Genomic DNA, 27636 nt, shown 5'->3' with positions numbered 1-27636 from the left:
ATATTGACATTTGTTTTATTATTGCTACCAATGAAACAAAGAAACACATACTGAATCACAGTACATTGAATGAGGGTTCCAAGGGGGCAACAATGAAATATAATAACATAGGATACAGAAATACTCTAAACTGAACATTAAAACAAGTTACAGAAATTAGACCTGACATTCCTGATCTGTGGTGCCTCTGCAGCTGGCCTATGTCTTCTTTGTATGAAATTGTATGGATTTTGGTTTGGCTGCTGGTCACCATGGAGACTTGCATAGGTCTCTGCATCATGCTGTTCACCTGTAAAGACATGTATGTTCCTTTGGTGATCATGAATCTGGTGGCAATAGTTACTGTACATCATAAGCCACTATATGCTTAGAAACTGGGTTGAATTTAAAACTATAGTACGAACTTTAAACTTTATAGTAACAGTATAGATAAATCATTTGCTGTGCAGCACAGTGTTCTGATTCCAACAGAGACATGCTACATGACAGATGTCTCCCCAAATTTTTCTTTCACAGTCAAGAATCATAGTCAATCATACACAACTGATGGCCTCAAGTGCTCTGTTATATAAAGAGTTAGAAAGAATTCTCAGAGCCAAATGCAATGTTTCAATTTGACGCAAACAAAAAATTATTAAACACATGAGGAGTGACTACTTAAGTACATTCAGTTATTTTACTTAAGCTTATGGTTAAATTAAATTACATCAAAACATTTTTAGTTATATTTTTCTAAAGCAGTGTTTCTCAACTTTAGCCATTTTCAGAAGTGTGGACTTCAACTCCCCAAATATGGTGGCAGGGGAATTTTGAAAGCTGAAGTCCATGCATCTGAAAATTGCCAAGGTTATGAAACATTGTTCTAGTGCACAGCTTTCCATGCTTAATTACAAAAAAAGGTTTTCATTCTGATATAAGTCTTGTTTTTCTGGCCATCTTAATTCTTCTTCCTGTTCTTGGGTTACCCTGATAGTTAAGTTCTAATTATGTTAGTAATGAGGTCGAGGAACCACAAAACTACATACATATCATGAATGTTGAAGCTATGATGGATGGTGGGGCTGAAAAAGCTTTAGGGTTTGGGTAGAAGATAAGACTAGCCCTGTGACCCCATTGTTCCATTTACCACACATATACTACTCATGCAAGTTATACATGAATAGCGATATAGCTTGTTAGGTAGAATATTTTCATAGCAGTTGAACAAGTGCCTTTCATTCCAGTAGGTTCTCTATAGACTCACAATGAAATGAATAAATAAGCAAAATCCAGTAAATATTTAAATCATAATTCAGTTGATAATTCCTAATGCACAATCTCAAAACAAAGTTTTGAAGGAGACCTGAAAATGAACATGATTATAAAACTAAAAGTCAGAAAAACTAAACTTTTTCTCTCTTATTCACAATTCACCATCACCCCAAAAGTGCTTTTTCAAGAGGCTGGTTTTTCTTTGAAGACATATCACTTCTCATCCAAGAAGAGTCTTCATCTCTGACTGGGTGTGATTTATTGTATATTTACTGTATGATTTATTCTCCTTGTAGACAGCTGCTCATTTGCATTCTTTTACTGAGTCATTAAAACCACTTGGAGGTTTATCTTTGTCCTCAGGGTATAAATCCTTTCATTCCCCATCATCCAGTCAAAGCTGAAGAAGCTTCTTGGATGAGAAGTGAAATGTTTTCAAAGAAAAACCAGAAAGTCCAGTTGCCTCTTGAAAAAGCAAATTTGGGACAACCATGACATGGATGATTGAGAATCTCCATAGACAAATTCACCATTACCTTAATTCAGTTTCTCCTCCTCATTCACTCTCTTGAGTATGAGTCACTAGTTTAAGGCACAGAATGGTGGAAAAATGGATATTAAGTCCCTTAATGAAGAGGAGATGGAAATTAATGACTTTATGATCCTAATCTCATTAGTGTACTTTTCTTATTACCTGTTAAATCCTTTGTTCTTGATTCATGCCTTCCTTTAACATTGGTGTGGTTTTCTATGGGTCTATCTGCATATTTCATTGCTACGATAGGAGGCAATTCCTTGTCTGAATTTAGTGGGAGATCTTTAAAGAAAAGACAAAAAGAAATGATCGAAAATTTACAGTTTGAAATTCTCCATTTCAGTCAGTCATGCTGTCCACAAGGATGGCATTTCCAGCATCCTGTCACTATTCCAAGGCCAATGAGCTTTGTATTGTACAGTATTCAAATGCCCTCTGTCATTTCTGCAGCTCCTGAGATTCCCTCCTAAACTAGCTAAAATTTCCATTTTATGCATGGGTGGTACAGACTTGGATACATAAACCATGGCATCAGAAATTGGGTATCAGAAAGAGAAACCAAATTAAATAAAATAATACATTGCTTTTCATTTCCTGCACCTTGTGAGAATGAGTTTTGCATGCCATCAGCCATGCAGTCTTGAGACAATTGAGAAGATTCGTGGTTGAGTCCAGCATCTTCACTTGGTCTTCCCATGATCTCATTCTCAGTTGCAATTGTATTTTGGACCAGAAAATAAGTGTGCATTTTCCCTTTGCCCTTCACATCAATTTCTCCTCTTTCCTTAATGTCAAAATTCTTCTCTTTGAGGCATCTGAAACATAAAAGTGGTAACAGGTAATGTTTTTCATTTTTTTTACTACAATAAATCAGTAATCAACCTTTTTACAAATAATTTATGGAAAATGGTATAGTTTTATGGAAACTGAAAAGTTTTGTGGAAATAGCTTTCTCCTCCTCATATTATTGTTCTAGAAACTTTAGATCTTAAGGTTTCTCTTTACTAAAGCAATGACAATAGTGACAATCACCTTTACTATACAACTGACCATTTTACTGGTTGACTTTATTGGTAAAACTGATACAGTAAGGTCTGCTATAATTCCAGATGCAGGAAATGAATCAAGACTCCAGAAAAATAGAGAGAAGCTTTTACAGTTATAACTTTTCTGCCAATCCTGCCAAGACCATCCATCTTCAGCACCAGTAGTTCAGTATTAGAAACCTAGCATACTGTTGTGAATCACTATGAATATTGTTTTAAATTGTAAAATGGAATGTGATATACAGAAATATCATTTTGATAGAGGTTGAAATATGGTTGCAAGAAAAGTAACAGGAAAAATGGTGGTGGAGAAAAAAGGAAAGAATGCATATTATCCCTAATCCAATCTATATAACTGTAAAACCATTTCCCCCTAATCCAGTCCAAACTGATGTTTTCTAGTTTTCTTAAATTCCTTTCCCTAACTTCCAACCAGGCCAGGCAATAATAAATCAACGGTTTAAGAACAATAACATTACTCACTGATAAACACTGCCACTGAGGTGAATTTTGTTTGGCACTCCATGGCTCTCCATCCGGGATGCTATATTCACTGTATCTCCAAACAAACAGTAACGTGGCATTTTTTCTCCAACAACCCCTGCAAGGACAGATCCTGTGTGGATTCCAACCCTAATCTGAACAAGAGTTCAAAATAATAAATAAATAAATCAACTTTCTGCTGAATCTATTTGCTCTTTTTAAATATTTACTTATCAAACCATAGAATCATAGGGTTGAAAGTGATCCTGGAGGTCTTCTAATCCAACCCCTACTCAAAGCAAGAGAGCTTATACCATCCCAGACAAATGGTTGTCCAGTCTATACTGGAAAACTTCCTGCAATGGAGTAGCCACAATTCCAGAAGGCAAGCCCTTCCATTGATTAATTCTCCTCATTGTCGGGAAATTTCTCTTTAGGAATAAGTTGTAACTCTCTTTAATGAGCTTCCACCCATTACTTCTCATCCTGTCCTCAGGTACTTTGGAGAATAAATTAACTCCCCCACCCCCGAAAGCTTCAAAAGTACTGGAAGCAGCTATAATGTTATTCCAATCCTTCTTTTCAATAGGTTAGATATACCAAGTTACCTTAATTAGCCACCAGACCCTTTATTGTCTTTGTTGCTTTTCTCTATAGGTTTTCTAGGGACTCCCAGCATCTTTTTTTCCTATATCATGGTGACCAGAAATAGGCCCAGTAGTCTCACTAATGCTGTATAAAGTGATACTATCACGTCTTGTGATTTTGATGCTATCCCTCTGTTGATGCTGCCTTTAAAAATCATGTTGTTGCTGTTTTTTGTGTTTCTATTGTTTTACTCACTTGAATAGGATTCCCAGAAACAGGGTTTTTTATTTCTTTGGCTGCTATGATCATTCCCAGGGCAAAGTTGGCAACCCGTTCAGCATGGGTTGATACAGGGACAGGGACACCCCCTACAACCATGTAGGCATCCCCTATGGTTTCAACCTAAACAAAACAAATAAACAGATAGCATCTTTTATTTCAAAAGATTGTGTTGAGTTTCATTAAATATATTATTTGCAGCCTGATTGCAGATGGAACTGGTCAGGCTTTCTTCTTCTACAAATGGAAAGAAAAAGATTGCTGTAGAGCAGGGCTGTCAAACTCCCGGCCCATATGCTGGATGCATCGCGTGTTGGCCACACACATGCCTGGTTTAGTGAAGGGGGGGAGTCCCAATTCGTCACCATGACACTGCCATGATGATACCAGTTTGACACCCTTGCTGTAGAGCGGAGGTCTCCAGACTTAGCAACTTTAAGACTTGTGGACTTAAACTCCCAGAATTCCTCAGCCAGCCAAAGCTGGCTGAGGAATTCTGGGAGTTGAAGTCCACAAGTCTTAAAGTTGCCAAGTTTGGGGACCCTTGCTGTAGAGGTTCTCTCGCATTTTGCAAGTGAAGTTTTATGTAGCAAGATAAAACTTCCTGGCATTGCAAAAGGAAACATTTTATTTGTTCTCTTACATTTGTAATATGATATTTTATCAGCATGGAAATTTCACATTTTAAATATTAATTATCTCACCATGCATTAGTGTTTTATTGAAAAATTGTGTAACTATATTAACAAATGTTGGGAATCCTTTGTACTCTCTGAGCTTGGTTGCTTCTCTGGTGTTAATCCCTGATTATCTTGGTGTGGCTTGCTAGAAAGGATTGTTTACTTCTTAGCTTTTTTATTGTCTCTTTTGACTGGTATATAAATGTGGCTTATCTCTTATTTATTTATTTATTATTTTATTACAAACAATCAAGCAGAAAATAATATCCTAATCAAGGAACTACCAACAAGAAATTCCCACCAACATTGGCAGTGGTCTGTCTAGATACTTTATATTTTAATTTATGCTTGACTTTCCAGAGATTGTTTAAGAACCTATAAGTAAATACAGGATCCTCAGCTAAATCAGAATAGGGTTACAAACGAGCTATTTTTAACATCTCTATTCCTTTCTCCCATAATATCACTTTCAGGCTACCAACTGAAAATACCTTGTAGACATCATGTACTGTGGTTAGCCTGTCAAATCGTAGATACATTGCATTTAACATGAGGACTATCTGAATAGGCTCACACTGGGCACAAATGTTGGTAAAAGTCACAACATCACTGAATAGTATAGTACATTCTTTGAATTCTCCTATAGTTAAGGAGGAAAAAGAAGAGAGGTGAGTTTTAGAAATCACATCTAGTTTCATAATGAAATTGATCACAAAACTTATCAATACTGCACAAATGTATTAATATACTTAGTATTTTAGTATCTATTTATAAAATATCAATTGTGAGATGTTTTTCAAAATATAGTAACCCAGCTTCTTTGTTATTTTGAAAATAAAAGCCAAGAAAATAGGCAAATGATAAAATTTTATAAAGCTATGCAAAAAAATTCAAAGCACTGTATTTTCTAACTAATGCTCAGATTCAACATAAAAAATACCAGCTTTGCAAAAAAAAAGGTATGCATTCCATAAAAAAGCCTAAATATATTATATCAATTATTGTTTGCTGGAAATGTTAAGCAAGGCTTTTAAATCCCATCATGTGAAGTGACAGAAAGTAGCATTTTTAGAGTGAAGGCCATGGGATTTTAAAACAAACATTACTGGAAGGAAAAATAAATCAGTACTGAGATGGAATCAATATATCAAATATCTTAAATAGCAGTGCATTCAAGGGGGTTGAAGGACATAGCTTTACTCGAGGCCCATACATTTTGAAGATAAAAACATTTCTGCACTTGCTGTACATTGTCCTTTAATGTCTACCACTGATTCCAAGCAACAGATATAGTAATTACTGATCACCATCTTGAACATATCTAAACTTGTTGTCTGTATCTCATTGCATTCACCTGCCTCAACTCGTTTCCCCTCTTTGAGCTGATTGGCAACATGTTTAGGCAGCATGGCATACAGGAGGGCTTCTGTTTTCTTCCTTTCTTCCTCCAGGTGTTTAGACAGGATCCGCAGCTCCTCTTTTTTCCTCTCCAGTTGATTGGAGAGCTCCATCTCGGCCAACCGCTGTTGGTTGAGCAAGATCAAATCTCTAGTGACATCATGGGGAGCTATGTCAGAAATGTGCATGTGTCTTTCCTCCAACTCATGCAATGTACGCAGTAGAGGGGAACAAAGGTACAGCATGCATTGAACAGACTCCATCCAGATCATCTGCCCTGGTTCAAACAAATGAATAATGATCGGCAGGCATTAAATATTGAATATATTATACTCGTCCCAATCTGATTCCTTTCTGACCCACCCAGAACATTAAAAAAAATCACAACCATCCACTGGGAAGGCAATCAAAGGCCAAGGCAACATATAACAGCCATAATATTGTTTCCAAAGGTCTCCCAAATTTAGGCAAGGACATCAAATTGCCACTAATATGTAAGGTGTCACCAAATTGTCACTGATATGTAAGCTTTTTGTGCAAAACCTTTTTTCCATCAAAAGGCCAAGTCACATGACAGCTATGGCTTCCTGGCACTTCATTCTCTTTTTTTTTTATAGCGTATATGCAAGTGCACAGAATACTCACTGGATGGGCATTTTCCCACCCTGCAATGGGGCACCAGGCTACTACCATGCTCATTATTTGCTGCCCCTGGGACATGGTTATTTTCCACAGTGTGCAATTTACACACTTGCTTGTGGCAGCCATGCATCACCATAATGTGTACCACTGATTTATATTCATATCTGAAAGGCCAGCTCAGGGCTTGTCTGTGGAAAAGGATCAGGAAGGAGGCCAGATTCTCCATAATATAAAATGTTTGTGTTCAGAGATTTTATATTTTATGGAGAAGCCTCTACCACTTGTAATAAAGCAATTCAGCCTATGGAAACAGATGTGTCACTTTAGAGAGAAACTGTATTTTCCCATGACAGAGTTATCTCTTCTCTGTGTTATTGCCTAATAGCTATTGAGAAATGGGAGTATTACCTCTTAGCTCTAACATAGGACGCTGCTTCCAAGAGGCCGGCATCATTTCTCTCTTGGTCTGGAAAATGAATTGGCTGTTGATGAATCTCTGAACACTGGAGATAGTAAATTTCACTTCAGGGCGTACAATAGTGAAGTACTGATTGAGACGGATGCCCAGTATTTGAAGGCCAGGCACAATCTTTTGAATACTAACCCCAGCTTGTTTCACTCTGAGCTTTAAAAGAAAAGAAAACAGGATTCTTGCTTGTACTTTCCCTATTTTCCCTATTTACTGTCAATAAATTTTCATTTTGTAAACATTACATGTAGCTTTCTATAACTGTTACTAGTTGGAAAAATTGCTGGATTGTATTATCAGTGTTATCATTGCCATCTTCATCATTACATCCAATACATCTACAACCAAAGGACTCATTTCTTCCTTGAATCCCTACAGAAGGGATGAGCCAGTGGGCAGACCTAATTAACTGCTCTATATGCATGTTGCCTAGCAGCAGGAAGAACTAAAGATGTTTGCGCAGGACTTCTTCCACAGTCAATTGCAGGGCAGGCAAGCATGAAGCAAATAACAAGTTCATCATGACATCATCACAGTAATGATGCAATATATGTACTTGCATCAAACATCATAAGGCAAATGCATGACTGACTCATTCATTTGAAGTTGTCAGGATGCATGTAATATATTGATATCTTTATACTTTGTTATGCAAGTCTTATGCCCTTCTGTGCATATATAAAAATAATTACCATTGCTGTTTTACAATACTGCGTGCTATAGATAATTTGTGCAGCTAAGCATATTTTGTCTATTGTGATATCAGATTCTCTTTGAATCTGTTCTCCCTGTTTTGAATCTGCTGCTTGGTTTATTACTGTGTAAAATAAAGTCTGCCAATTTTGAATTTAAGGGATCCAACCTGCTTATATTGTTGTAATGAAAATAGTTCTACACTTGTTTTCTTAATCATTCCTTCATTCTATAGCTGTTTTCTTAAACTTTCTTTATCCTTTATCTGGCATTCTGCAAAACTACATCACCATGTTATGCATAACTATTAAGTTGCATTAGTGTAAGAAAATGTAAGCTAGACATGTGTATGTATTTATGTATGTATGTACTCTAGTAGATAATTTGGCAATACAAATAGAAATGGGATGAGTGTATATGGGATTATTATCCCAGAATAAGTAATATTGTAAATAAGCTTGTAGTTCTCAGTAATATAAATATATGCTAGATGGTGGTTTGGGTGGATGGATGGATGATAGATGAATAGATAGATAGATAAAGTCCAATGTTAATTTTCTTACCTGTTCATCAAAAACAATATGGAAAGGAAGCCCAATGCAAAATGTCTTTGGGTCAATCCAGAGAGTCCTAGGATAGACAGGATCAAATCCTTTAAGAAGTCGACCTGTAATAAGAAAAAATTATATTTTCATTGTCATTTTAATTCATTGACAGAATCAGCAGGAGCCTAGTGTTTGTTGTTTATATATAAATATTCATCCTTCTAGTCACTCCTGTCTTTCAAGAACTCAGATCTGTCGATGGGGATTTTTTATGTATATGAATATGGTTCAGTTTAAAGTACTGAAATACTATTTATTCTAATGTTAGTGTCGAATTGGAGCATTAAAAGAAAAACATACATAATTTGGCTGAAATGGAAGACTAAGCCTGTAAAAATGAACATACAGTACATCCCTTTACCGCTTTGCATATCAGCAGTCATATCATTTATTTTTTAAATATATAACATCTCATTCTCTGCCCTATTGAGCTTGTACTACCAACAATTAACATTTTAAAAATAAATGTATTGGTTATATAATCAGAATGTGATTATATAATGGACCAGTGATACGATTCCCTGTAAAATGCTTTGAGTTTAGTTTTTTAATGGAAACTATTAAAAAAACTAGAGGGATGCAATGGTTCAGTGGTGAGCTTGTCAGCTGGAGAGCTGAAAGCTTGGTTTCAAGTGTATTACTTGCACCAGCTCCTGCCAACCCAGTAGTTTAATAGGGACCATTTTGGTGGGAAGGTAACAGCACCTTTGGCATATAGCTATGCTGGTCACATGACCATGGAAATTGTCTTTGGATAACACTGGCTTCCTTGGCCAAACTCCAGCTTCCAAGAGTTGGACATGACTGGCAGGGTAACCTTTACCCTTTTTTATTAAAAAACAACTGACATTATAGCCAACCCATTTACCTTTTCCAATTGTCACAATTCCTCTGATTGTTTCCCAGTGGCTCCTCTTGACACTTGTTTTATCTCTGATCTTATTCATGGTTCTTTCAAGCTCCTGTGGGATACATCAAAAGCAGTCCCAAAACTTTTAAACATATTGTTTAACCAAAGAAATAAACTATTTCCTAACAAACGAATAAATGTAATTGTGAGACACAATTACAATTTAAAATGTCATGCTTCATATTTGTAACTCCCTGAAACAAGTACAAATATGCCTCATTATTTCAAAAAAGTAAAGCACTTTTGGATGTACTTATCTATGTATACCTACAGATTTGTAAGCATGTGTATTTGATCATTCAATTCTGTACCATATCCTGCTGCAGTGGTGGGATTCAAATTTTTTTACTGCCAGTTCTGTGGGCGTGGCAGGGGAAGGAAACTATAAAATCTCCGGTCAGAGGTGGTATTTGCCAGTTCTCCAAACTATTCAAAATTTCCGCTACCGGTTCTCCAGAACTGGTCAGAACCTGCTGAAGACCACCTCTGCCCTGCTGCTGTCCAAATGCCATCATAATTACAAGTACATTTTTCAACACTCTGCCGGCCAAAATGCCCTTTGACAACTATAAAACGTGTATACAACATGTTTTATGAGTTGACTTCTAATAAATCCTTTTTAGTTTCAGGAGTGTGGCTTGAGGCTCATGATTTAATTGGAGTAACTGCTGGAATCCTGACACCCTGTTTTGGCCAGAAAGGTGCTGCAGGAGGCTATCCAGGCTGAAAATGGGACAAAGGGGGGAGCATGTATGCCCCCCATGCTCTGTTTTGGCCAGCAGGGTGCTGCAGGAGGCATCTGTCCCATCTCCTCACCCCCATCCCCCACCAAGAGCAGACAATGGAGGAGAACTACAATGCTGATTCAGCCCTGGAAGAAATCCAGTTTGACACCTCTGCTCTAATCTCTTAGAATCAGGATGATTGGAATGGAGCTGAGGTGTTTATTGGCCAGGTGTTTTTCCAAAAACCTATGTGGAGTTTGCAGTTCATATTATCTCTTTGCATCCTGACAGAGAGACATCTGCTGCTGGCTATGATTGAACTTTCAACCTTCAGAGTGGAAGTTGAATGTCTTCACCACTAGACTATCACACCATTCTTAAAAAAAAAAAAACATTATAGTACCTCTTTATTCAGTCTTCTTTCTGCCTGGGCTCCAGAATTTGGAAGGTAATGTGTGGAAGAGAACTTGTTTCTTCTTAGGTAGGAAAATACAGGTTTTTGTGTTACAAGAAATACAATGTGTTCTTTTTTTCCTGTTCTTTCTTCTTCTTCTGTCTGATTGACAATTTCCATTGAAATTTCAGTATTGAAAAAGTCCAAAGCTGCTGCACCAATGATTCCTGAATCCAAAGAGAAAAAAAAAATCCAGATGATATTACACATGTTTATACTAGCTTGATTCCCATGCTTCGCTATGAAACTATGTGGTTGGGCTTAGTTTTTGGAGAGGAAAATAAGGGGGGAAAATTCTGTGACTCCCTACCAGCATCCATGGATATTCATCTGGCTAGCGTCCTCTCAGTGTGTGAGAGAGTTGAGGGCTATTTGGAAACTAAAAGAGTAGTTGCTGTGTGAGCAAGAAAGAGACAGCAAGGAGTTCGGGCATGGCTTAGTTCAACTGTTCTGTACTAAAGCCGCTTAGTGCTGTGAAACTAAAACTGAAACTGAAACTGCTTTGCTTTGCTTGTGTTTTGCATTTGGAACAGATTTCTTTTCAGGTGGAGAGGGGGAATAGAACTCCTTAGCATCAGAGCATGTTAATAATAATATACAAAATACTAATGCCCTGATGGTCATTTTTAAAAAATCCTTTCTTAATGAGCTAGCTAGAAGCCAAGATGAACATATGTGCCAAATTTCAAGTTTGTAGGCTTTACGATTCTGGATATTTTGTGATGATGCATGAGTAATATTTCACTTTTACATATTGAGAGTATCTTTAGGATATTTACTCAAGGACTCAAACAATGTTTGTTTCCTTACACACTGAGTCTGCCAACAGCAACAATCTCAATTGTAAGCCTTAATAAACAGATTTTATTTCAAACAAACATAGGTTTTATTGGTTCAAATCTCATACAATTTCTGGTGCTCATTAGGTTACTTTAGTTCAATCTCTATCCTTGAGACTGGTGGTAGTAGAATAAATAGCAGTGAGCAATCATGAACTCAGAAAAATGGGGAAAATGTTATAAAAATATTCATTAATCCATTAATTATTTGGTTATTGTTGTTATCAACTTCTTCTGCCCCTTCAACATTTTTCCAAGGCAAAAAAGTATAGAATAATAATTCTAAGGAAATAAAAAAATACAAAATACAATTGAAAATACAATAAAATAAAAGCTGCGATAGCTTAGATCTGATGGCCTACCACAGAAGCAGGACATTTTGTAATTGTTGAAATTTGAACTTAACATACCTAGCTAGCTTGCTAATTTGCTATCAAAAGGAAACTATACAAACATTTATATAATCATTGTTGAATAAAACCTCAGCATTTCAAAGCCCATATTAAACACATGCACATATATTCACTTACCTGGAACTATGTGGCATAAGCCTCTTCTGTCTGAATAATAATGCAAATACATTGACCCATCTTCATTCTTTTCTACCCTAAAGGAAGGAGCGTTCATCTCCTGAAAAACACTCAAAAGGAATAATGTTACACTTGCTGCAGAGAAAGGTATAAAGGTATAAAGAAGTGGCTTCTGGTGTTCTTCAGAACAATTATAAGTACAATTATATTTTAACCTCTCTCTTTAAAGTTACATCATGAATCTCTTCTTTCTATAATATATCCTGTCTAATGATCAAAACCATAAATCACAAGTTCAGGGTCTTTTTTCATTTTTACACAAAATGCCCATAAGGAGTTTCCAATCACTACTAAACATAGGAATTGTCCTTTTTCTCATCAAAACAATCAATGTGTTCATTTTAGCAAGTTTTGTCAATCCATCAACTATTCCTCCCTGATGGTCCACATGCATATTTTTATGACTGATACCATAGTATAAGACATGTTGCAATTGTTGCTCATTTTGAGACATCAGAAATCTGCTCCTTGATAGCAGTGTGGAAACATTACAACATCTTTCTACATGTCCATCATCCTTATGATACATCAGATTATTTTTTCATCTAATCAACTATCACATACCAACTTCTAGAGCAGGGGCGGCCCGCAAGCTGGATGCATCATGTGCTGGCCCCACCCCCGTCTGGTTTAGCAAAGGGAGGAAAAGTCCTGATATGTCACATGACAATGCCGTGACTACATGAGTTTGACATCCCTGTTCTAGAGGCTCTCTTCCCCACTACATACTACAATTTTTTTAAAAAATGAATCCCAATAGTGGAAGTGCAAGCATGGTGTCAGCTTTAAAATTCAGCTGCCACATTTTTTTTAAGAGAGTTGAAGGAGTTGAAAAGTTCAAAGTTATTCTGTATGTCGTATTAAGAAATTCCAGTGGCAGTTAATTGGTCCTCGTGATTTATGAAGTGTAGAAGTGGGAAAAGAGAAGGGAGAAGAGAAGGTGGATTCTGTGTAATGCACGAAAATAATTTCACTTGGGAAATTGCCTTTGACATGCCAGAACTGTTCCTAAATAAATCAATTGGAGTGATTGATATCATGGATACTTTCTGGATACCTTACATTTATTTCCAAAGTCAAACTTTTATTTTTGAAGGGGCTTGGCTGATACCCTGGAGTTCTTTCTACTGAGATGGAGAATTATCAACAATCAGCTGAAGTTGGAGACATGGATTCTGCAACTAAGTCTTTAAATTCTTTCTGTCAAACAGCTTGCTGCTTGTCATACAGATTTCCTTTTGGAAGATAAGCATTCATCACCTAGAAAGTCTTTATGTATTGTGGGAATTTAATGTTTTCCTGTCTGTTGCACTCTTAGGAAAAATCTATCATCTGAAGCTGGCATTTAATGGAGAGTGAGGGAGACTGTAGTATCCCACTGATGTTTCTTGAATCCAAATAGAATTTCCAAAAATTAATCTTTTTAGGATTACAACAGAAGTTCCTCAATTCTAATGAAAGTAAGGTCACAATAATAAAAAAAATATTATTTCAAGTTGTCTGATGGAAAATTTGATTTGATAAAAACATGCATATTTAAAATTGGAGTCAGATTTTGGCAACCAAGTAAAGCATCAGAATTCATAAAATACATGTACTGTATATATATATGTGTGTGTGTGTGTGTGTGTGTGTGTGTGTGTGTGTTATGTCTCCTCTTGGAAATTCAAACGAACAAACATAAAGCAGCCATTTCACAATCAAATCAAACTGAAGGAAATAACAAGATAACGACTGGCAGAAACTGTTAGGACTCCCCTTCGAAATTCAAACAAACAGAGAGCTCTTTGCTGTAACGTCCTCATTCAAAATAGTCATTTTGTTCCTGGCGAAATGCACCAGCTCAGCTGTGTCCTTTTATACCCATTAAGGCAACGTGCTAATTAACTGGCTTGCCCTTCAGATTAACGTTTCCTGGTTCTGACATCAATCCATGATCTAACAGTCATCAGAGTCAAAACTCCCAACAGGACCGATCCTTCCAATCACAACACTATCCCACACCGCAGGGCCCTTCTCCCGAGTCTGATGATTAACTTGACGATGTTTCGTTGACAACCCCACTCTGTCTCCCACAGCCAATGGAGGCGTCGCTTGTTCCAATTGTCTCAGGTGGTCTACACATTGGAGACTTGGAAAAGAAATACCGTTCTGCAACCAAGCCACCAACAGATTGTGCAAACGCAACCAGGACATTCCGAGCACCAAAGGGAGATGAGGGTTTGAGGTGATATAAAAACTTATCGCCTCCTCATGATCCCCAATGATCATACACACTGGCTGGGTGGCGAAACAAATGGGCCCAGACTTGAGCTCACGCCCATCCACGGTTTCCACCTTAATGGGTGGATGTACAGCAACCAATGGGATCCCATAGTGCGTAGCAAAAGCTCGGTCCATAAAGCTGGTTGTAGCCCCTGAGTCCACCAATGCAACAGCGGGAATTCCCTCCTTCTGTGACTGTAGAAAAATTCGAGTGTCCAAAAGTAAATGCCAAGGAGGACCAGGATTTACTTCAGCAATTTGAGGTGGGGATGTGAAATGTGTCCGACCTAGGGTTTCCTTGAGGTCAGGTCTACCCTGTTTTCCCGACGAGCCAAGAGTGGTTTCAGGTACGGGTCTGCGGGTCCCTCTCCGTTTGCAGGAATTAACAAAATGTCCCAGACCCCCGCAATAAAGGCACAAGCCTTCCTGAAACCTTCTCGAACGTTCTCGCGCCGTTAAGCGAAGGCGGAGTGCTCCCAACTCCATCGGCTCCTCCATCTTAACTGTAGCTTGTGAACGAAAAAGAGAAGGTGGTTCCACAATGGGCCATCTGCTTCCGCGCTGTTGTAAACGGGCTTCAATCCGTAAGCACTGAATTATTAATGCATCCAGAGTTAAAGCCCGCTCTGCATGGACCAGCTCATCTTTGATGGCATCAGACAAGCCTTCCTGGAATGCAGCCATATGAGCCGGTTCGTTCCAGTTAGAGTCCAAACACAGCAAACGAAATTCTGCAACGTATTCCTGCAGGGAACGTTTCCCCTGATTAATGTCCCGTAACCATCTGTCCACAGTTTGTATCTTAATTGGGTTCTCAAACATCACTCTCATTTGTTGAAGAAAACCCTGGAAATTATTCAACAACGGGCTATCTTGAACTAACAAGGGAGTAGCCCAATTAGCAGCCTGCCCAGATAAAAGACTAAGAATAAATCCTGTCTTAGCCCAATCATTTGGAAAGTTTTCAGGGCTCAAGGACATAAATAATTGCCCCAGAAATGCCAGAAACATGTCCATTTGTCCTGAAAATTTCTCCGGCATGGATACTGGGCTTTTCCTCACAGGAGGGGCAGGGGGAACAGCAGCAGGGCTTGGTAAGCTGGAAACATAATTCAGCAATTCTGTTACCTGATTCTGAAGCGTCACATTGCTTTGCAGTAGCTGATTAATTTGTTGTTGTTGCTGCTCTACCAAACGCTGCAGTTGATTTGAATCCATCTTGCTTTAAAGATGGTTTGTTTGGGCCAGGAACAATAATGTTATGTCTCCTCTTGGAAATTCAAACGAACAAACATAAAGCAGCCGTTTCACAATCAAATCAAACTGAAGGAAATAACAAGATAACGACTGGCAGAAACTGTTAGGACTCCCTTCGAAATTCAAACAAACAGAGAGCTCTTTGCTATAACGTCCTCATTCAAAATAGTCATTTTGTTCCTGGCGAAATGCACCAGCTCAGCTGTGTCCTTTTATACCCATTAAGGCAACGTGCTAATTAACTGGCTTGCCCTTCAGATTAACGTTTCCTGGTTCTGACGTCAATCCACGATCTAACGGTCATCAGAGTCAAAACTCCCAACAGGACCGATCCTTCCAATCACAACACTATCCCCCACCGCAGGGCCCTTCCCCCGAGTCTGATGATTAACTTGACGATGTTTCGTTGACAACCCCACTCTGTCTATATATATGCTCACAGACACTCATCCAGCCATGTGCACACACACACATATACATAATAATTTTCCTATATTATTATTGACAAGATGAATGAATTCATAACAAAGAATCAGATTTCTCTTCTATTCATTTCCACTTGCCTGGTAAGACAGACTGAGGTAACTGTGTAATGCATCCAGGTTCTCTATAAATTCATACAGATTTCCTCCCAGCGTTCTCAGCATATGGTCATAACCTGACTGTTTACAGAATTCAAAAAAATATTCTCCAAATTGTTTTAGGACCATATCTGGGGAAACATCTAGGAAAATAAATATATGTTACAATATTACATGTTCATATTTCAAGATTAGAAACCAGTTAATTCAAGTTAATTCAGAACACGTTCCATCACCACCATTATTGTCCCCCAATTCTTCAGAAGAAGTTTGATGCATACCCATAATTTAATTTTCCTGATCTCCAGACTTTGAAAACATGCAGGGAGCATGCCATGCCAATTGGATATGCCACACACATACACAAACATATATACACATACATATAATACATGCATACACACAGAGAGAGGGGGGAGGGAAGGAGGGAGGAGGAGAGATTTTCCTTTCAATCTATGTACATGTGTTCAGTTGTTTGTCACAATTTCTCCATATCTGACATGAGAGGAAGCTTCTTTGCTGCAAAGTCTCAATTTGCCTGCATTGAAAACAGATTTCATTGTAATGTGGGAGAAAAATGACAGCATTTCAGAAAAATGTAACTGAGTTCCTGATAGTTCTAGCTTGTAACAATGGTCAGGGGTTACAATAGGGTAAATGGGAAAATACATTAAAAAAATACTTCACACAGGCATCAAGAAGATAATAGTGGTATTAGTGGTAGTGCTGCTGCTGCAGCTGATGATGATGATGAAGAAGAAGAAGAAGAAGAACACCAGGGTTAGGGTTCAAAACAATACATACCTAATATTTGGCATGCCTTGTCAATTAGTTTCATTGTGATCTCATCTTTATAAACTTCAAAAGTAAAAAATGTATCCTGTACTCCAGTTTGTACTCTATAACAAAAAGACAAAACAAACGAACAATTGGAGTTTGTGTGTGTGTGTGTGTGTGTGTGTGTGTGTGTTAGGGGGTTAAGTTTTCAGATCTTATGACAAAAGTAGGACTGCACCCATTTTCTCAGATTCAGAATTCTTTTGTTACTACCACTTGATTTCCAGTAAAAGATATCTTTTCTCTGATTAATGGAGTCTAAGTATTTCTTTCTTGGATTTTGAATGGAGCACCAGCTGACATTATTCTGAATCTGAGAAAATGGGTGTGTAAATCACATATACAAAGTAATGGCAATGGTCCCACCCCCAATAGTTCAATTGGCTCATCCAATTAAAAGTTGTGTATATCATCATGTGGGCATCTCCAGGTGGTGATGAGGCCTCTGTCCGTTGACCCTGACATATTTTGATAAAGAGTTGCAGCTGCACATAGCATAGGATACAAGCCTAAGCAAGAATCTACCCCCTCCCAGCTTATACAGTTCTGTTTTGTAACACCTCCAGCTCACTTCCCATAACCATATCCCCCCTCCTCCACCCATTACTTATGACAGCCGAAAGATGCAAAGCAAAGGGAGAAAATCTTGAAGGCTGACAATTATGTACAGAATTCAATTAAACATAGACAATGTACAGTGATATACAGCAGAGGTGGTATTCAGCAAGTTCTGACCAATTCTGGAGAACTGGTAGTGGAAATTTTGAGTAGTTTGGAAAACTGGCAAATACCACCTCTGACTGGCCTCCCCCCCACTCTATTCTCTGCCTCCCGAGACCCAGCTTATTGGCTGGGTCCTCTTTTGTTGCCCTGCACAGGACAACGGAGCTGGAAAACAGGTTAGTGGGGTGGGGAGGGAATGGTATTTTGCAGTAACCTTCCCCCAGGAGTCAGGAGGGAATGGGGATTTTACAGTATCCTTCCCCTACCATGCCCACCAAGCTACGCTCACCAAGCCATGCCCATAGAACTGGTAGTAAAAAATGTTGAATCCCACCACTGATATACAGTATTGTATTAACACTATTTATGGAACCAACAAAACAAATTATTTATGACCCATTAATTACATAATTATAGAATATGTTTTCCTCAGAATCTGCTATTCAGTATATTTTTATCAGTCTAAGGAATATCACTGAAGTTCACTATCAGTCAGAGGAATGTTTCTGTAAAAACATTTTTCAACAAGCAAATTGATGGAGACAAGACAGGTGTTTTTTTTTTTAAAGAAATCCATTCTAATAGAATAAAAATTGGCAAGCTGGAGAGAAAAGGCCTGGTACAGAGAAAATGGCATTTATAGCCTCCTCACCTCACTCCCTCTTTGATAAACAAGAAAAGTTTGGGCCAATGCTTCAGAAGTAGTATTCAGCAGGTTCTGACCAGTTCTGGAGAACCAGTAGCGGAAATTTTGAGTAGTTCAGAGAACTGGCAAATACCACCTCTGACTGGAGATTTTACAGTATCCTTCCCCTGCCAGGCCCACCAAGCCACGCCTACAGAACCGGTAGTAAAAAAATTTGAATCCCAACACTGCAATGCTTGTATTTAGAATCCAGAGGGCTAAGCTGAACTCCCTATTGGGAAGTCCAGTATGGAAGCATCAATTCAACACAACACAAGAGAGAGATAGTTAAGACAAGGTTCATTATACAGAGTTTATTGAAGTGATCTATCTCATTAGCAGGCATGTCATGCTATTGTCAGAAAGTCTATTCCACTATAGGTAGTCCTTGGTTAATGACCATAATTGGGGCCAGAATTTCCATTGCTAAGCAATATGATTTGTAACTTGCAACATCAAGTGATTGCACTTAGCAACAGCAATCCTGGCATTTCTCATTGTCATTGTTAAGCAAGAATCATGGGTCATTAAGTGAGTTCAGATTATTTACAAGTAGGTCAGCAAGCAGGTAACGTATGGTATGAAGCATGGCATGAGAGTGGCAAGGCCAGTTGTGGCTGCTGCTGAGCGGGAGAGGGTGTGAGTGACTTACTGGAGCAACTCACAACTTTCTCTGCTGGTTTCCCCAATGACTTTGCTTTGGAAAGCTGAAAGTTACAAATGGCAATCACATGACAAAGGGACACAACCACTAAGTACAAGCTGGTTGCTAAGGACCCAGACTGTGATTTCAAGTGGCTGCTGGGATGGCTAGTATTTTGGGAACCAGTTGTAAATACCACTAGCCCAGAACTGTTGTAACTTTGAATGGTTGCTGAGCAAGTTGTCAAATGAAGACTACCTGTACACAATCACTTTCTCATTGTTCTTCATATGTGGAACTGAATTTGCACCATTGTAATTGTCTGTAAGAGGAAGATGATGCTATTTTAAAATTAGCCATTTTGCAGCAGCAAAAGCAATGCCTTCAGAAGTTCAGGGGGATTCCTTGATGGTTGTAGCTTACCATTATCACTCTTTAGCTTATTTCTGCTTGTAAAGGAAGTGGAATGAGAAAATACAGTAGACCTATCATGTCTGGGCTGAAAAATATCCAAACAATCATTAAATGCTTACAAAGAGATATGGAAAATTCCCATAACCAAAGTATAGTACGAATATTTTTTAAGTAGTGTGAAATCTGGTTGGATTTAGGTATATATATATGCCTTGTGTTCTAGGTGACAGAGGGAGAACAGATTCTCCTTGCACAATGGTCAAGAGAAGAAGACATTTAGGTTGACCAACACAGTAATGGGAGACCCTCATTGGTATCAAGCCTACTGTTGCTGCAGTAGTGGCAGCCATGTGACATAACTCTTCCCTTTCTCTTACTTATCCTCAATTACCGTACAGCAGCAGGGTTTGTCATTTGAAGATTGGCAATGAGACCCAGAAAATTCAACTTAACAAGTGGGTCTTTTAGAAGGGACTTTGTTCTGCATCAAGGCCTTGCCTCAAATCACACTGTCATGGTGAGCCTTGCTTTAGTTTGCAAAACTGAATTGCTCTGCCTCGGGTGCCTTGAACCAAAACAACAAGGCAGAAGGATTAGATTTAGCTGTACCCTTTGACTGGATTGAAAAAGAGGTGTTTTTTGTTGTTATTGTTTTTGCTTCTGAATTGAAGCAGGATGACTGGTCCAATCTCGTGGTTCAAAGGGTAATAAAGTTCAGCATTTCCCTTCAGAAGAGCACTTCATTCAAAATTTTATCAAAGTGCCCCATCAAAGCTTGGCACAACCATATTAATAAGAGATTAATTACTGTATAATCTGTCAAGCCTCATTGTATAAACCCATGAATCTAATAAATCTATTAGTCTTTAAGGGAAGGCCATTGCTTAGACTATGTCAAAGGATTTGAAACATCTTATTAATCATGGCTTTAAGCAATTCTAATATTTGAACTTTTTGAATAATTTTTCTAGGAATAACTTACGTACCTTAAATTTTCCCATATTTCTTCACCATATTTTTCAACCACCAGAGACTTTAGGCATGTGTTTATAAATCCATACTGTAGAAACAGAAGTAAGAAACATAGAGAAAGAGAATGAACATGGCACTATGTGATTCTCTATAATTCTTGCATTTGTATTACATTTCTTTACTTACTTACACACCCTATACCTGGATCTTTTAATGTAGTTGAATTGCTATAGAAAAGTTATTAACATTTATCAACAAAGCCATTCCAGTAGATTAAAACACCAACATTAATAATAGTTTTTCTTAGTATGTTATCTTCCAGAAATATTTTGCTACATTCTCCATGATCTGTAACCAAGGTGGCTATTTCTCCTATATTTATTGTTCAGTGGTAAAAGTTGTATCAAGAACAGTTTTTTATACAATTTTTGCTGAGACGTCAATTTTTGCTGGCCGTTTATTTTCTAAAATATGTCTTGCCCTCTTGGCTGACTTCCAGATAACAGTAAACTGAAGCCTATTTACATTTTTCTAACCAAGGATGTAAGTATGTTGAATAAAGAGCTGATGGGTCATCTAATTCTAATGCTTGCTCTGCTACTATGTATATTTTTGTATCTTATTGTTTCTGTACCTTAATGTATAACGAGATCATATGCTTATTATATAATCTTTGCAAACTTTTCTTAAGTAAACATATGTAAAAGATTTTATAATTCATGACTTTGCTATTCCAATGCACTCTAATTGGGGCCGCCTTTAAAGGCCACCCAAAAGTTTCAACTGGTCCAGAATGCAGCAGTGGAAGCAGTAATGGGCATGTCTCAATATGTTGATGTAACATTTTTGCTTTGACAGTTTGCTTCAGATGCAAGTCAAGATGCTAGTTACTACCTACAAATCTTTACATGGCACAGGTTTGGTGACTTGATGGATCTCCTATCTTTCATAGTACCTGTCCAGCTGGCTCGATCTGGCAATATTGGATTCTGTCAACTAAACAATACTATCTTTCTGTAGCCCAAAAGTACACCTTCTCTGTGGCAGCATCTGCCTTCTGAAATCAGGTTCCTGAAATTTGAATGTCTCCCATCCTACTGCTATTTCAAAGGGCCCTAAAAACCTGGCTATTTACCCAAAACTTGGAAAGGACAACTGACACCCCTTTTTTCCTGCCTTTTCTTCTCCGAGTTTGTTTTCTTCCCCAATATTGATTTTTTTTGGGTTCTGCTATTTTTGTTTTTTTTTATTGTTTTTTGTTTTTAAATCTTGTAGCAATTATAGACCACACATAATTGCTCAGGCTCACAGAGCATATGAATTTAATGAATACTTATTATTAATACTCCTATTACTTAAATGTTTTCTTAATCAGTATTTTGTCACATGGTTTCACCCAGATGGTATTGTCTGCTGCTACTTGGGATGAAAGTGGATGTATAGAAGGCTGTATTGGGAAAGAGTGGCTCACAGTCCCTGGACTAATCCTTAATCATCTGAACAAGAACACTGGACCTTAGAAACCAAAAATTTATAAAGAAAAATAATAAGCTGATTTGGCTGAGCTGTGGCTCCATCTTCAAGAATTCATTGCATATATCAGGGTATGGTTTGACCACTCTTTGATACTGTGATAATTCCAAGGCATGCTTTTGTTTAGAGGCAAATTATATACTGCACAAACATTGTTGACAGCAGGAACACAGTGTTTAGTAGGATTATTAAGAATGTCTACCAATAAAGGCATCATATCTTGCATGAATGTGTTTACTGTAAACTGGGAAATGTCTTCAATTTAACACTTCACTTGAGAATGGCAAGAATTTCTATTACAGGCTGAGTTGTAATAAAACACTCTATGTGGAGCTGCCATTAGTACCAGATTAGAAGCTAAATATGAAGTCAGTTTATGTGACTATATCATTCCAACTAGTTTTTTCTGAAGGAACAGTTTTCCATGGGTCTTGAACATGGCCAGGCCTGGGTTTGTTTGTTGTTTTATTTCATCTGCTTATTTTTGCTTGCCATAACTCAGCACAGGCACTGCACATGGGACAACTTTTTCAGTAGATCTTATAAAAAGTCACATGAATTCAAAGAATTCCTTCGATATTGAACTATTTAGCACTTGAAAGGTAATACCAAACATAGATAGATTATGAACTGGTAAACTCATTGCAAATTATTTCACTAAATTGCTCAAAACAAAGTATTGAATGCTATGTACAACTGAAAAGGAAGTGGTCAAATAATTGTTTTGATGAAGAAGAAAGTCTTTGTGCATTTCTTTTTTGTTGATTATATTCTTATTTTTTTCTTTTTTCTTTTCTGCATTTTCTATTTTTTGTTTGTATTAGGTTTACCTTTGTAATTGTACTTTTTAATAAAATTAGTATAAAAAAGAGAAGGAATTAGTCAAATAATAATAATCTTATTTTGTTTCAAAATTATCACCTAGGATATTACTAATTCTAGTTCCATTTTGTCCTGATTTGTGAAATAGGAAAAGGTACATAATTTTAATTTTTTGATATTTAGTATTGTTACTACGAAATAACTTTCAATTTTATTTCAAGTGAGCATATTTAAGTGAAGGGATATAGCATTTGATTTTTAAAACAATAGGAAAATGAATTTGAAATTAGGACCATTGCAGCATCTGTGCTTCTTAGCTTCAGGACCTCATTATGCCAGGTATACTATCAATTAATTGTTTCTTAGAGCAAGCTAGTATAAATGCATTTACACTAAATTCCATATTACAGCTCTGTCAGTAATGAGTTCAATAACTTTTTTAAGAAGCTTTACTTTGCAGCTGGTATTGCAAGCATTTGAATGGTAGAGCTGAGCTACACTACTGTGTTTTAGAGATAAAATAATGCTATATATTCCCATTTAAAAGCACAGTGGGGCAGAGAGAGGAAGAGCATTAAAGAAAAACCATTAGGTTTAAAGTCTTAAATTATCTAGCATATAGAACATAAACAAGTAGCAGCTGAAAAATAAACTGCCATTTTAAATCATAATAATAGAAAATAGTACATGTTTACATAAACAGTGCACATTTACATAAATAAATCCCAATGTATTTTAGATGCACCTTTTTAAAACTGCAAGTCTTTCTGTTTTAATAGAAATTTTTAATTGTAGTATTTCTACAATTTTGATATCAAAAATAATTGGAGGTATATAAAGAAAAACCCTTGAAGCCATTTGTATGTTAAACATATTATTATTGTTTACATATATTCTGCATATGCACATTCTGCAAAAAATATACAATACATACAGACTTTGGTGATGAGTTACCCTGATGGGGAAGTCAATAAATCTATAAATAGATTTATAAATCTAAGATGGGGAAGTCAATAAATCTATAAATAAATAAATATGCTTTTGCTCCATTAATCCAGTGGGAATATTTGAAATACTTGTCCTATCTAATTATATTGTGATATGTTGGCTGGTAGGGTTGTTTGCTTTGAAAACAAAATTCATATTATAAGAAGTGATCATAGAAAATATAAAGATTTATATTATTGGTAGTACAATTTAGAGAATATTACTTGATTTTAGGTATAGATTCTTTCAGCTAGTTGAATGAATCAGTGTAGGTTCATTCTACAATTCTGATCCCTCAGTAGCTTTTTTTTTTTTTAATAAAGTTTTATTTGGGTTTTCACACACAAAATACAAAGTAAAACATCTTTTTTGAAAATAGCGTGGTCCCGGGTTGAACATCTTTATACAGACACAAAACTCAATTTCATGCTCCTTTTTGTATTCTATTCCATATCTTATACTAGTTTACATTTTCTATATAGTTTTTCCCCTCTTTTAATTTTCTCAATTGTATTTTGATTATCTCATCTCAATTCAAATCATTATATTTATACTTTTGTCTGTCCTGTTTCAATTTCATATTATCTTTTCTCTTTAAACAAATTTTCTCCTGTAGTTACTAATTGGAGTATGACACCTTTATATCTTTTAATTACATCCATTCAACTCTTATTTAAACTTCAATATATACCTTAAGTTTATGACCTTCAATATAATACATAATACATAACTTCCAATCGAATTCTGCTTGGCACATTCTTATAATACACACTATATTCTTCAAAAAAAAGAAAAGAAAGAAAGATTGTAAATATATGTAATTATAAACCCTCATTCCATTCCAGGTCAGTTCTATAATTAATAATCATTAAAACCATAACATCTTTAACACTTCAATTAAATATCATATTACAGCTCTGTAATATGATAAAAACACATGTAATCTCCATAATTAATTTTTCCCTTATTTCTTTTCACATATGTTTTATAAATCATTAAATATACCTTTTGTAACATTTATTTCTGCTTCTAATATAACCATACTATCTTATATACCTTTGCAGAATCCCTTTTTCCATTAAGTTTTCACCCATTATCTCTAAATAGACCCTGTTTCTCTATATTTTGCTTCTGTCCTTTATAACTTCTTTTCCTTTCTTTCTTCCCTCTCATCTTCTCCATCCCCTTTTTACCCCCTTGTCTCTCTAGTTCTAATTCTCTCTTCTGCATTTCCCTCTTCTGTTGCTTTCTGATTTTATACTTATTTTTCACTCTATTTTTTTTTGAGTTGTTTTTCCCAATCTTAAATTTTCCATTCTCTTTCTCCCCTTTCCTTTTTTTCCCCCATCTAAGATTACTTGTTCATTAAAGATGGCTTCTTCTTTGTCGCAATCTTCTTGTTCTGCAGGCATTTCTTGTTGTTTCTCATAATTCCAAATCTCCATTTCTAAAAACTGAAATACAAAGCCAAAAGAACCTCTCCCTTCTTGTGCATCTTCTTTGTACTTTTTAAGTTCCATTTTCAGTTCTTCTAAAAGTGGAGCCATTTTAAACAGTTTTAAACAACCACCCGATTGATTTTAGTCATTCAAAACAAAAACCAAGAATCCAGAAATCATCAAGTAATCCAGATAGTCCCGAGTTATATCTTCTTATTTCTTTTTTGACTTTCTCTTCCTGGGGTTTTTGTTGGAAGTCTTGTTGAGATTTTGCTGTAAGTTCTTTTTTAATTCCAGGCAGTTTCCTCCCTTCCAGATCCTGCCCTTTTATTCTTCCTCTCTCCTTTCCTGTTTTCAAAAGCTTTTAATTATCCAGCTTTTAATACCCTTTGACTTTTTATTTTCAGCATTAATGCCTATTGATGTCAAAGTGGATTTTTTTTCCAATTTCTTGCTTAAATCTCTTAGCTGTCAGTATAGGAAAAGGAGAAAACCAAATCTTTTCCCTTTTCTCTCTCCTTCGCAACTTAAAAATCTTCTTAGGGAACAATGTTATTGTTTTTTAACAGTTTCAATTCCAGGGTACCTTATTTGTTGCTTTTGCTGTTTGACCCGGTCAACCAAAACTTTCTCTTCTTATCTTCCTCCTGCACATTCTTTTCCGGTCAAGTTCTTTGTGGTGGCCATTTCTGACCACTGCTGCAACCGCCTTCGGGAATGGGAGTAATGGCCAGCTGGGGAGGAGAGATGCGGTTCTCCTCAACCCTGCTGGCAGTCTCCCCCCTCTTCACCACCTCTACGGGGTGGCTTAGCCCCGAAACCAGCCGGCTCGGGGCGCTCCAGAGACGAGGTTTCGGTCTTTCACTGAAGAAACTCAAACCGGAAGTCCTGATCCCTCAGTAGCTTTTGAGCCTGTTCTCTTGCTATTCATTTTTAATTTAGTTTAATAACAGATTACCTTACATCCATCTGGCTCATTGATATTTAAAAAAGGAAAAGAAAACACTAACTTTCACACATACAAGATCAACAAAGCTTTCATATTCAAATTGTCCACCTCTCAATATAAAAAGTATCTTATTACAATATCCCAGAGATATGGAGCAATTTAGATGAGTTAGACTACAATCTCTTTTATCCGAAAAAAGCTTTCTGGAGAGAATTGTAATTTAAAAGGTCTGAAGGACACCAGGTACTTTATCCTGAAATGAGCTCCTTCTTTTGTTGCTGTTTTAAAGATGAATAGGTAAATATTCTCCTTAATACCATGGACTCCCTCTAGAGATAGCTAAAAGTCTTAAACCTTAGCGCCAGCCCTTCTCAGACTTTATAACCTTGACACGTAATGAGAAAAGGAAACGATTATTTCCACCACGCTTGCTTATTTGCGCTTCTCCATCGCCGTCCCCGTGGAGGAGATAAAAATTATAAACATTCGGAGGGACGACGCTCGACGCCAAGAATTTCAACCAGCTGCGAGCTCACGTAAAGCTGTGCTTAGGAATTCAGCTTTATTATTCAACGTGCCACGGCACAGCGCGTTAACTATATAGCCCCCTATCCTGGCTAACACGTACTTCTTCATCGGGAGCAGCATGCAGAACAGATAATTCCCTGCTATAGCTACTCCACCTACTCGGAATTTGATGCGAGCAACTAGGATAGCGAACAAAACCTTCGAACGGGGGGGGGGAGGGGGAGGGGGAATATTATCTCCAAGAAGAATGTGGAATATTTCTTTGACTTCAACTCGCGTGAGCAGACGCTTCTACTACTCGTAGTACTTATATTTGCTCTCTCCGAAATCTAAAAAGATTGACCCCACGCCTTCTCTTTGACATCAGCAGCATTCCCTCCGACTTTATTGGAGATTGGGCTGAAATGGGGTGGGAGGAACAACTCCACATCGGCCCCTCCAGAGACCACTGAAATGGGATCGCAAACCACTTAATGGGAGATAGCACTGACAAAGAGGCATCAGTTTAGGATGCTCAAAGAATTGGTCCGAAACTCTAAAGTTAATAGAGCTGTTCTGGAGTGACAGCTGCGAGGATCGAGTTTCCATCCGCCCTTCTCTCCTAGAAAGATAACTGAACTACACCGGCATATATCTGCATAAAGTCTATGGCTTCCTCTTATCCTTAGAGTCCCTCTCCAAATAGAAATAAACCCACGGGGAGTAATGGTGGTGGTCGCAGAGCAATCGCTACTTACCATTCTGACGCATGACTCAAATGAACGAATTGTGCAACACTGTTATATTCCCGAAGATCGGGATTCTTGGTCTAGAC

The 27636-nt window shown here is 37.2% G+C and overlaps 1 protein-coding gene across 1 annotated transcript; it reads right to left on the bottom strand.

Annotated features, from left to right (window-relative positions):
- On the bottom strand, positions 1–27636 carry LOC113436937 (guanylate cyclase soluble subunit beta-2-like). The gene is made up of 16 exons (XM_087933211.1): positions 27560–27636; positions 20579–20652; positions 17095–17189; positions 16273–16433; positions 12128–12227; positions 10708–10925; positions 9538–9631; positions 8628–8731; positions 7311–7527; positions 6217–6537; positions 5354–5502; positions 4159–4305; positions 3316–3470; positions 2366–2601; positions 1946–2068; positions 1–289 (listed from the first exon to the last, which is right to left on the bottom strand). Exons 1-16 carry the CDS (start codon positions 27560–27562, stop codon positions 138–140), a joined length of 2349 nt encoding a protein of 782 aa, XP_087789337.1. The 5' UTR covers positions 27563–27636; the 3' UTR covers positions 1–137.

The sequence above is a fragment of the Pseudonaja textilis genome, chromosome 4 (assembly GCF_049901715.1).
Source record: "Pseudonaja textilis isolate UNSWEBS1 chromosome 4, rPseTex1.2, whole genome shotgun sequence".
In the NCBI taxonomy this organism is placed as follows: domain Eukaryota; kingdom Metazoa; phylum Chordata; class Lepidosauria; order Squamata; family Elapidae; genus Pseudonaja; species Pseudonaja textilis.
The sequence above is the reverse complement of the archived record's forward strand: the minus strand, read 5'-3'. Positions and strand labels throughout refer to the sequence as shown.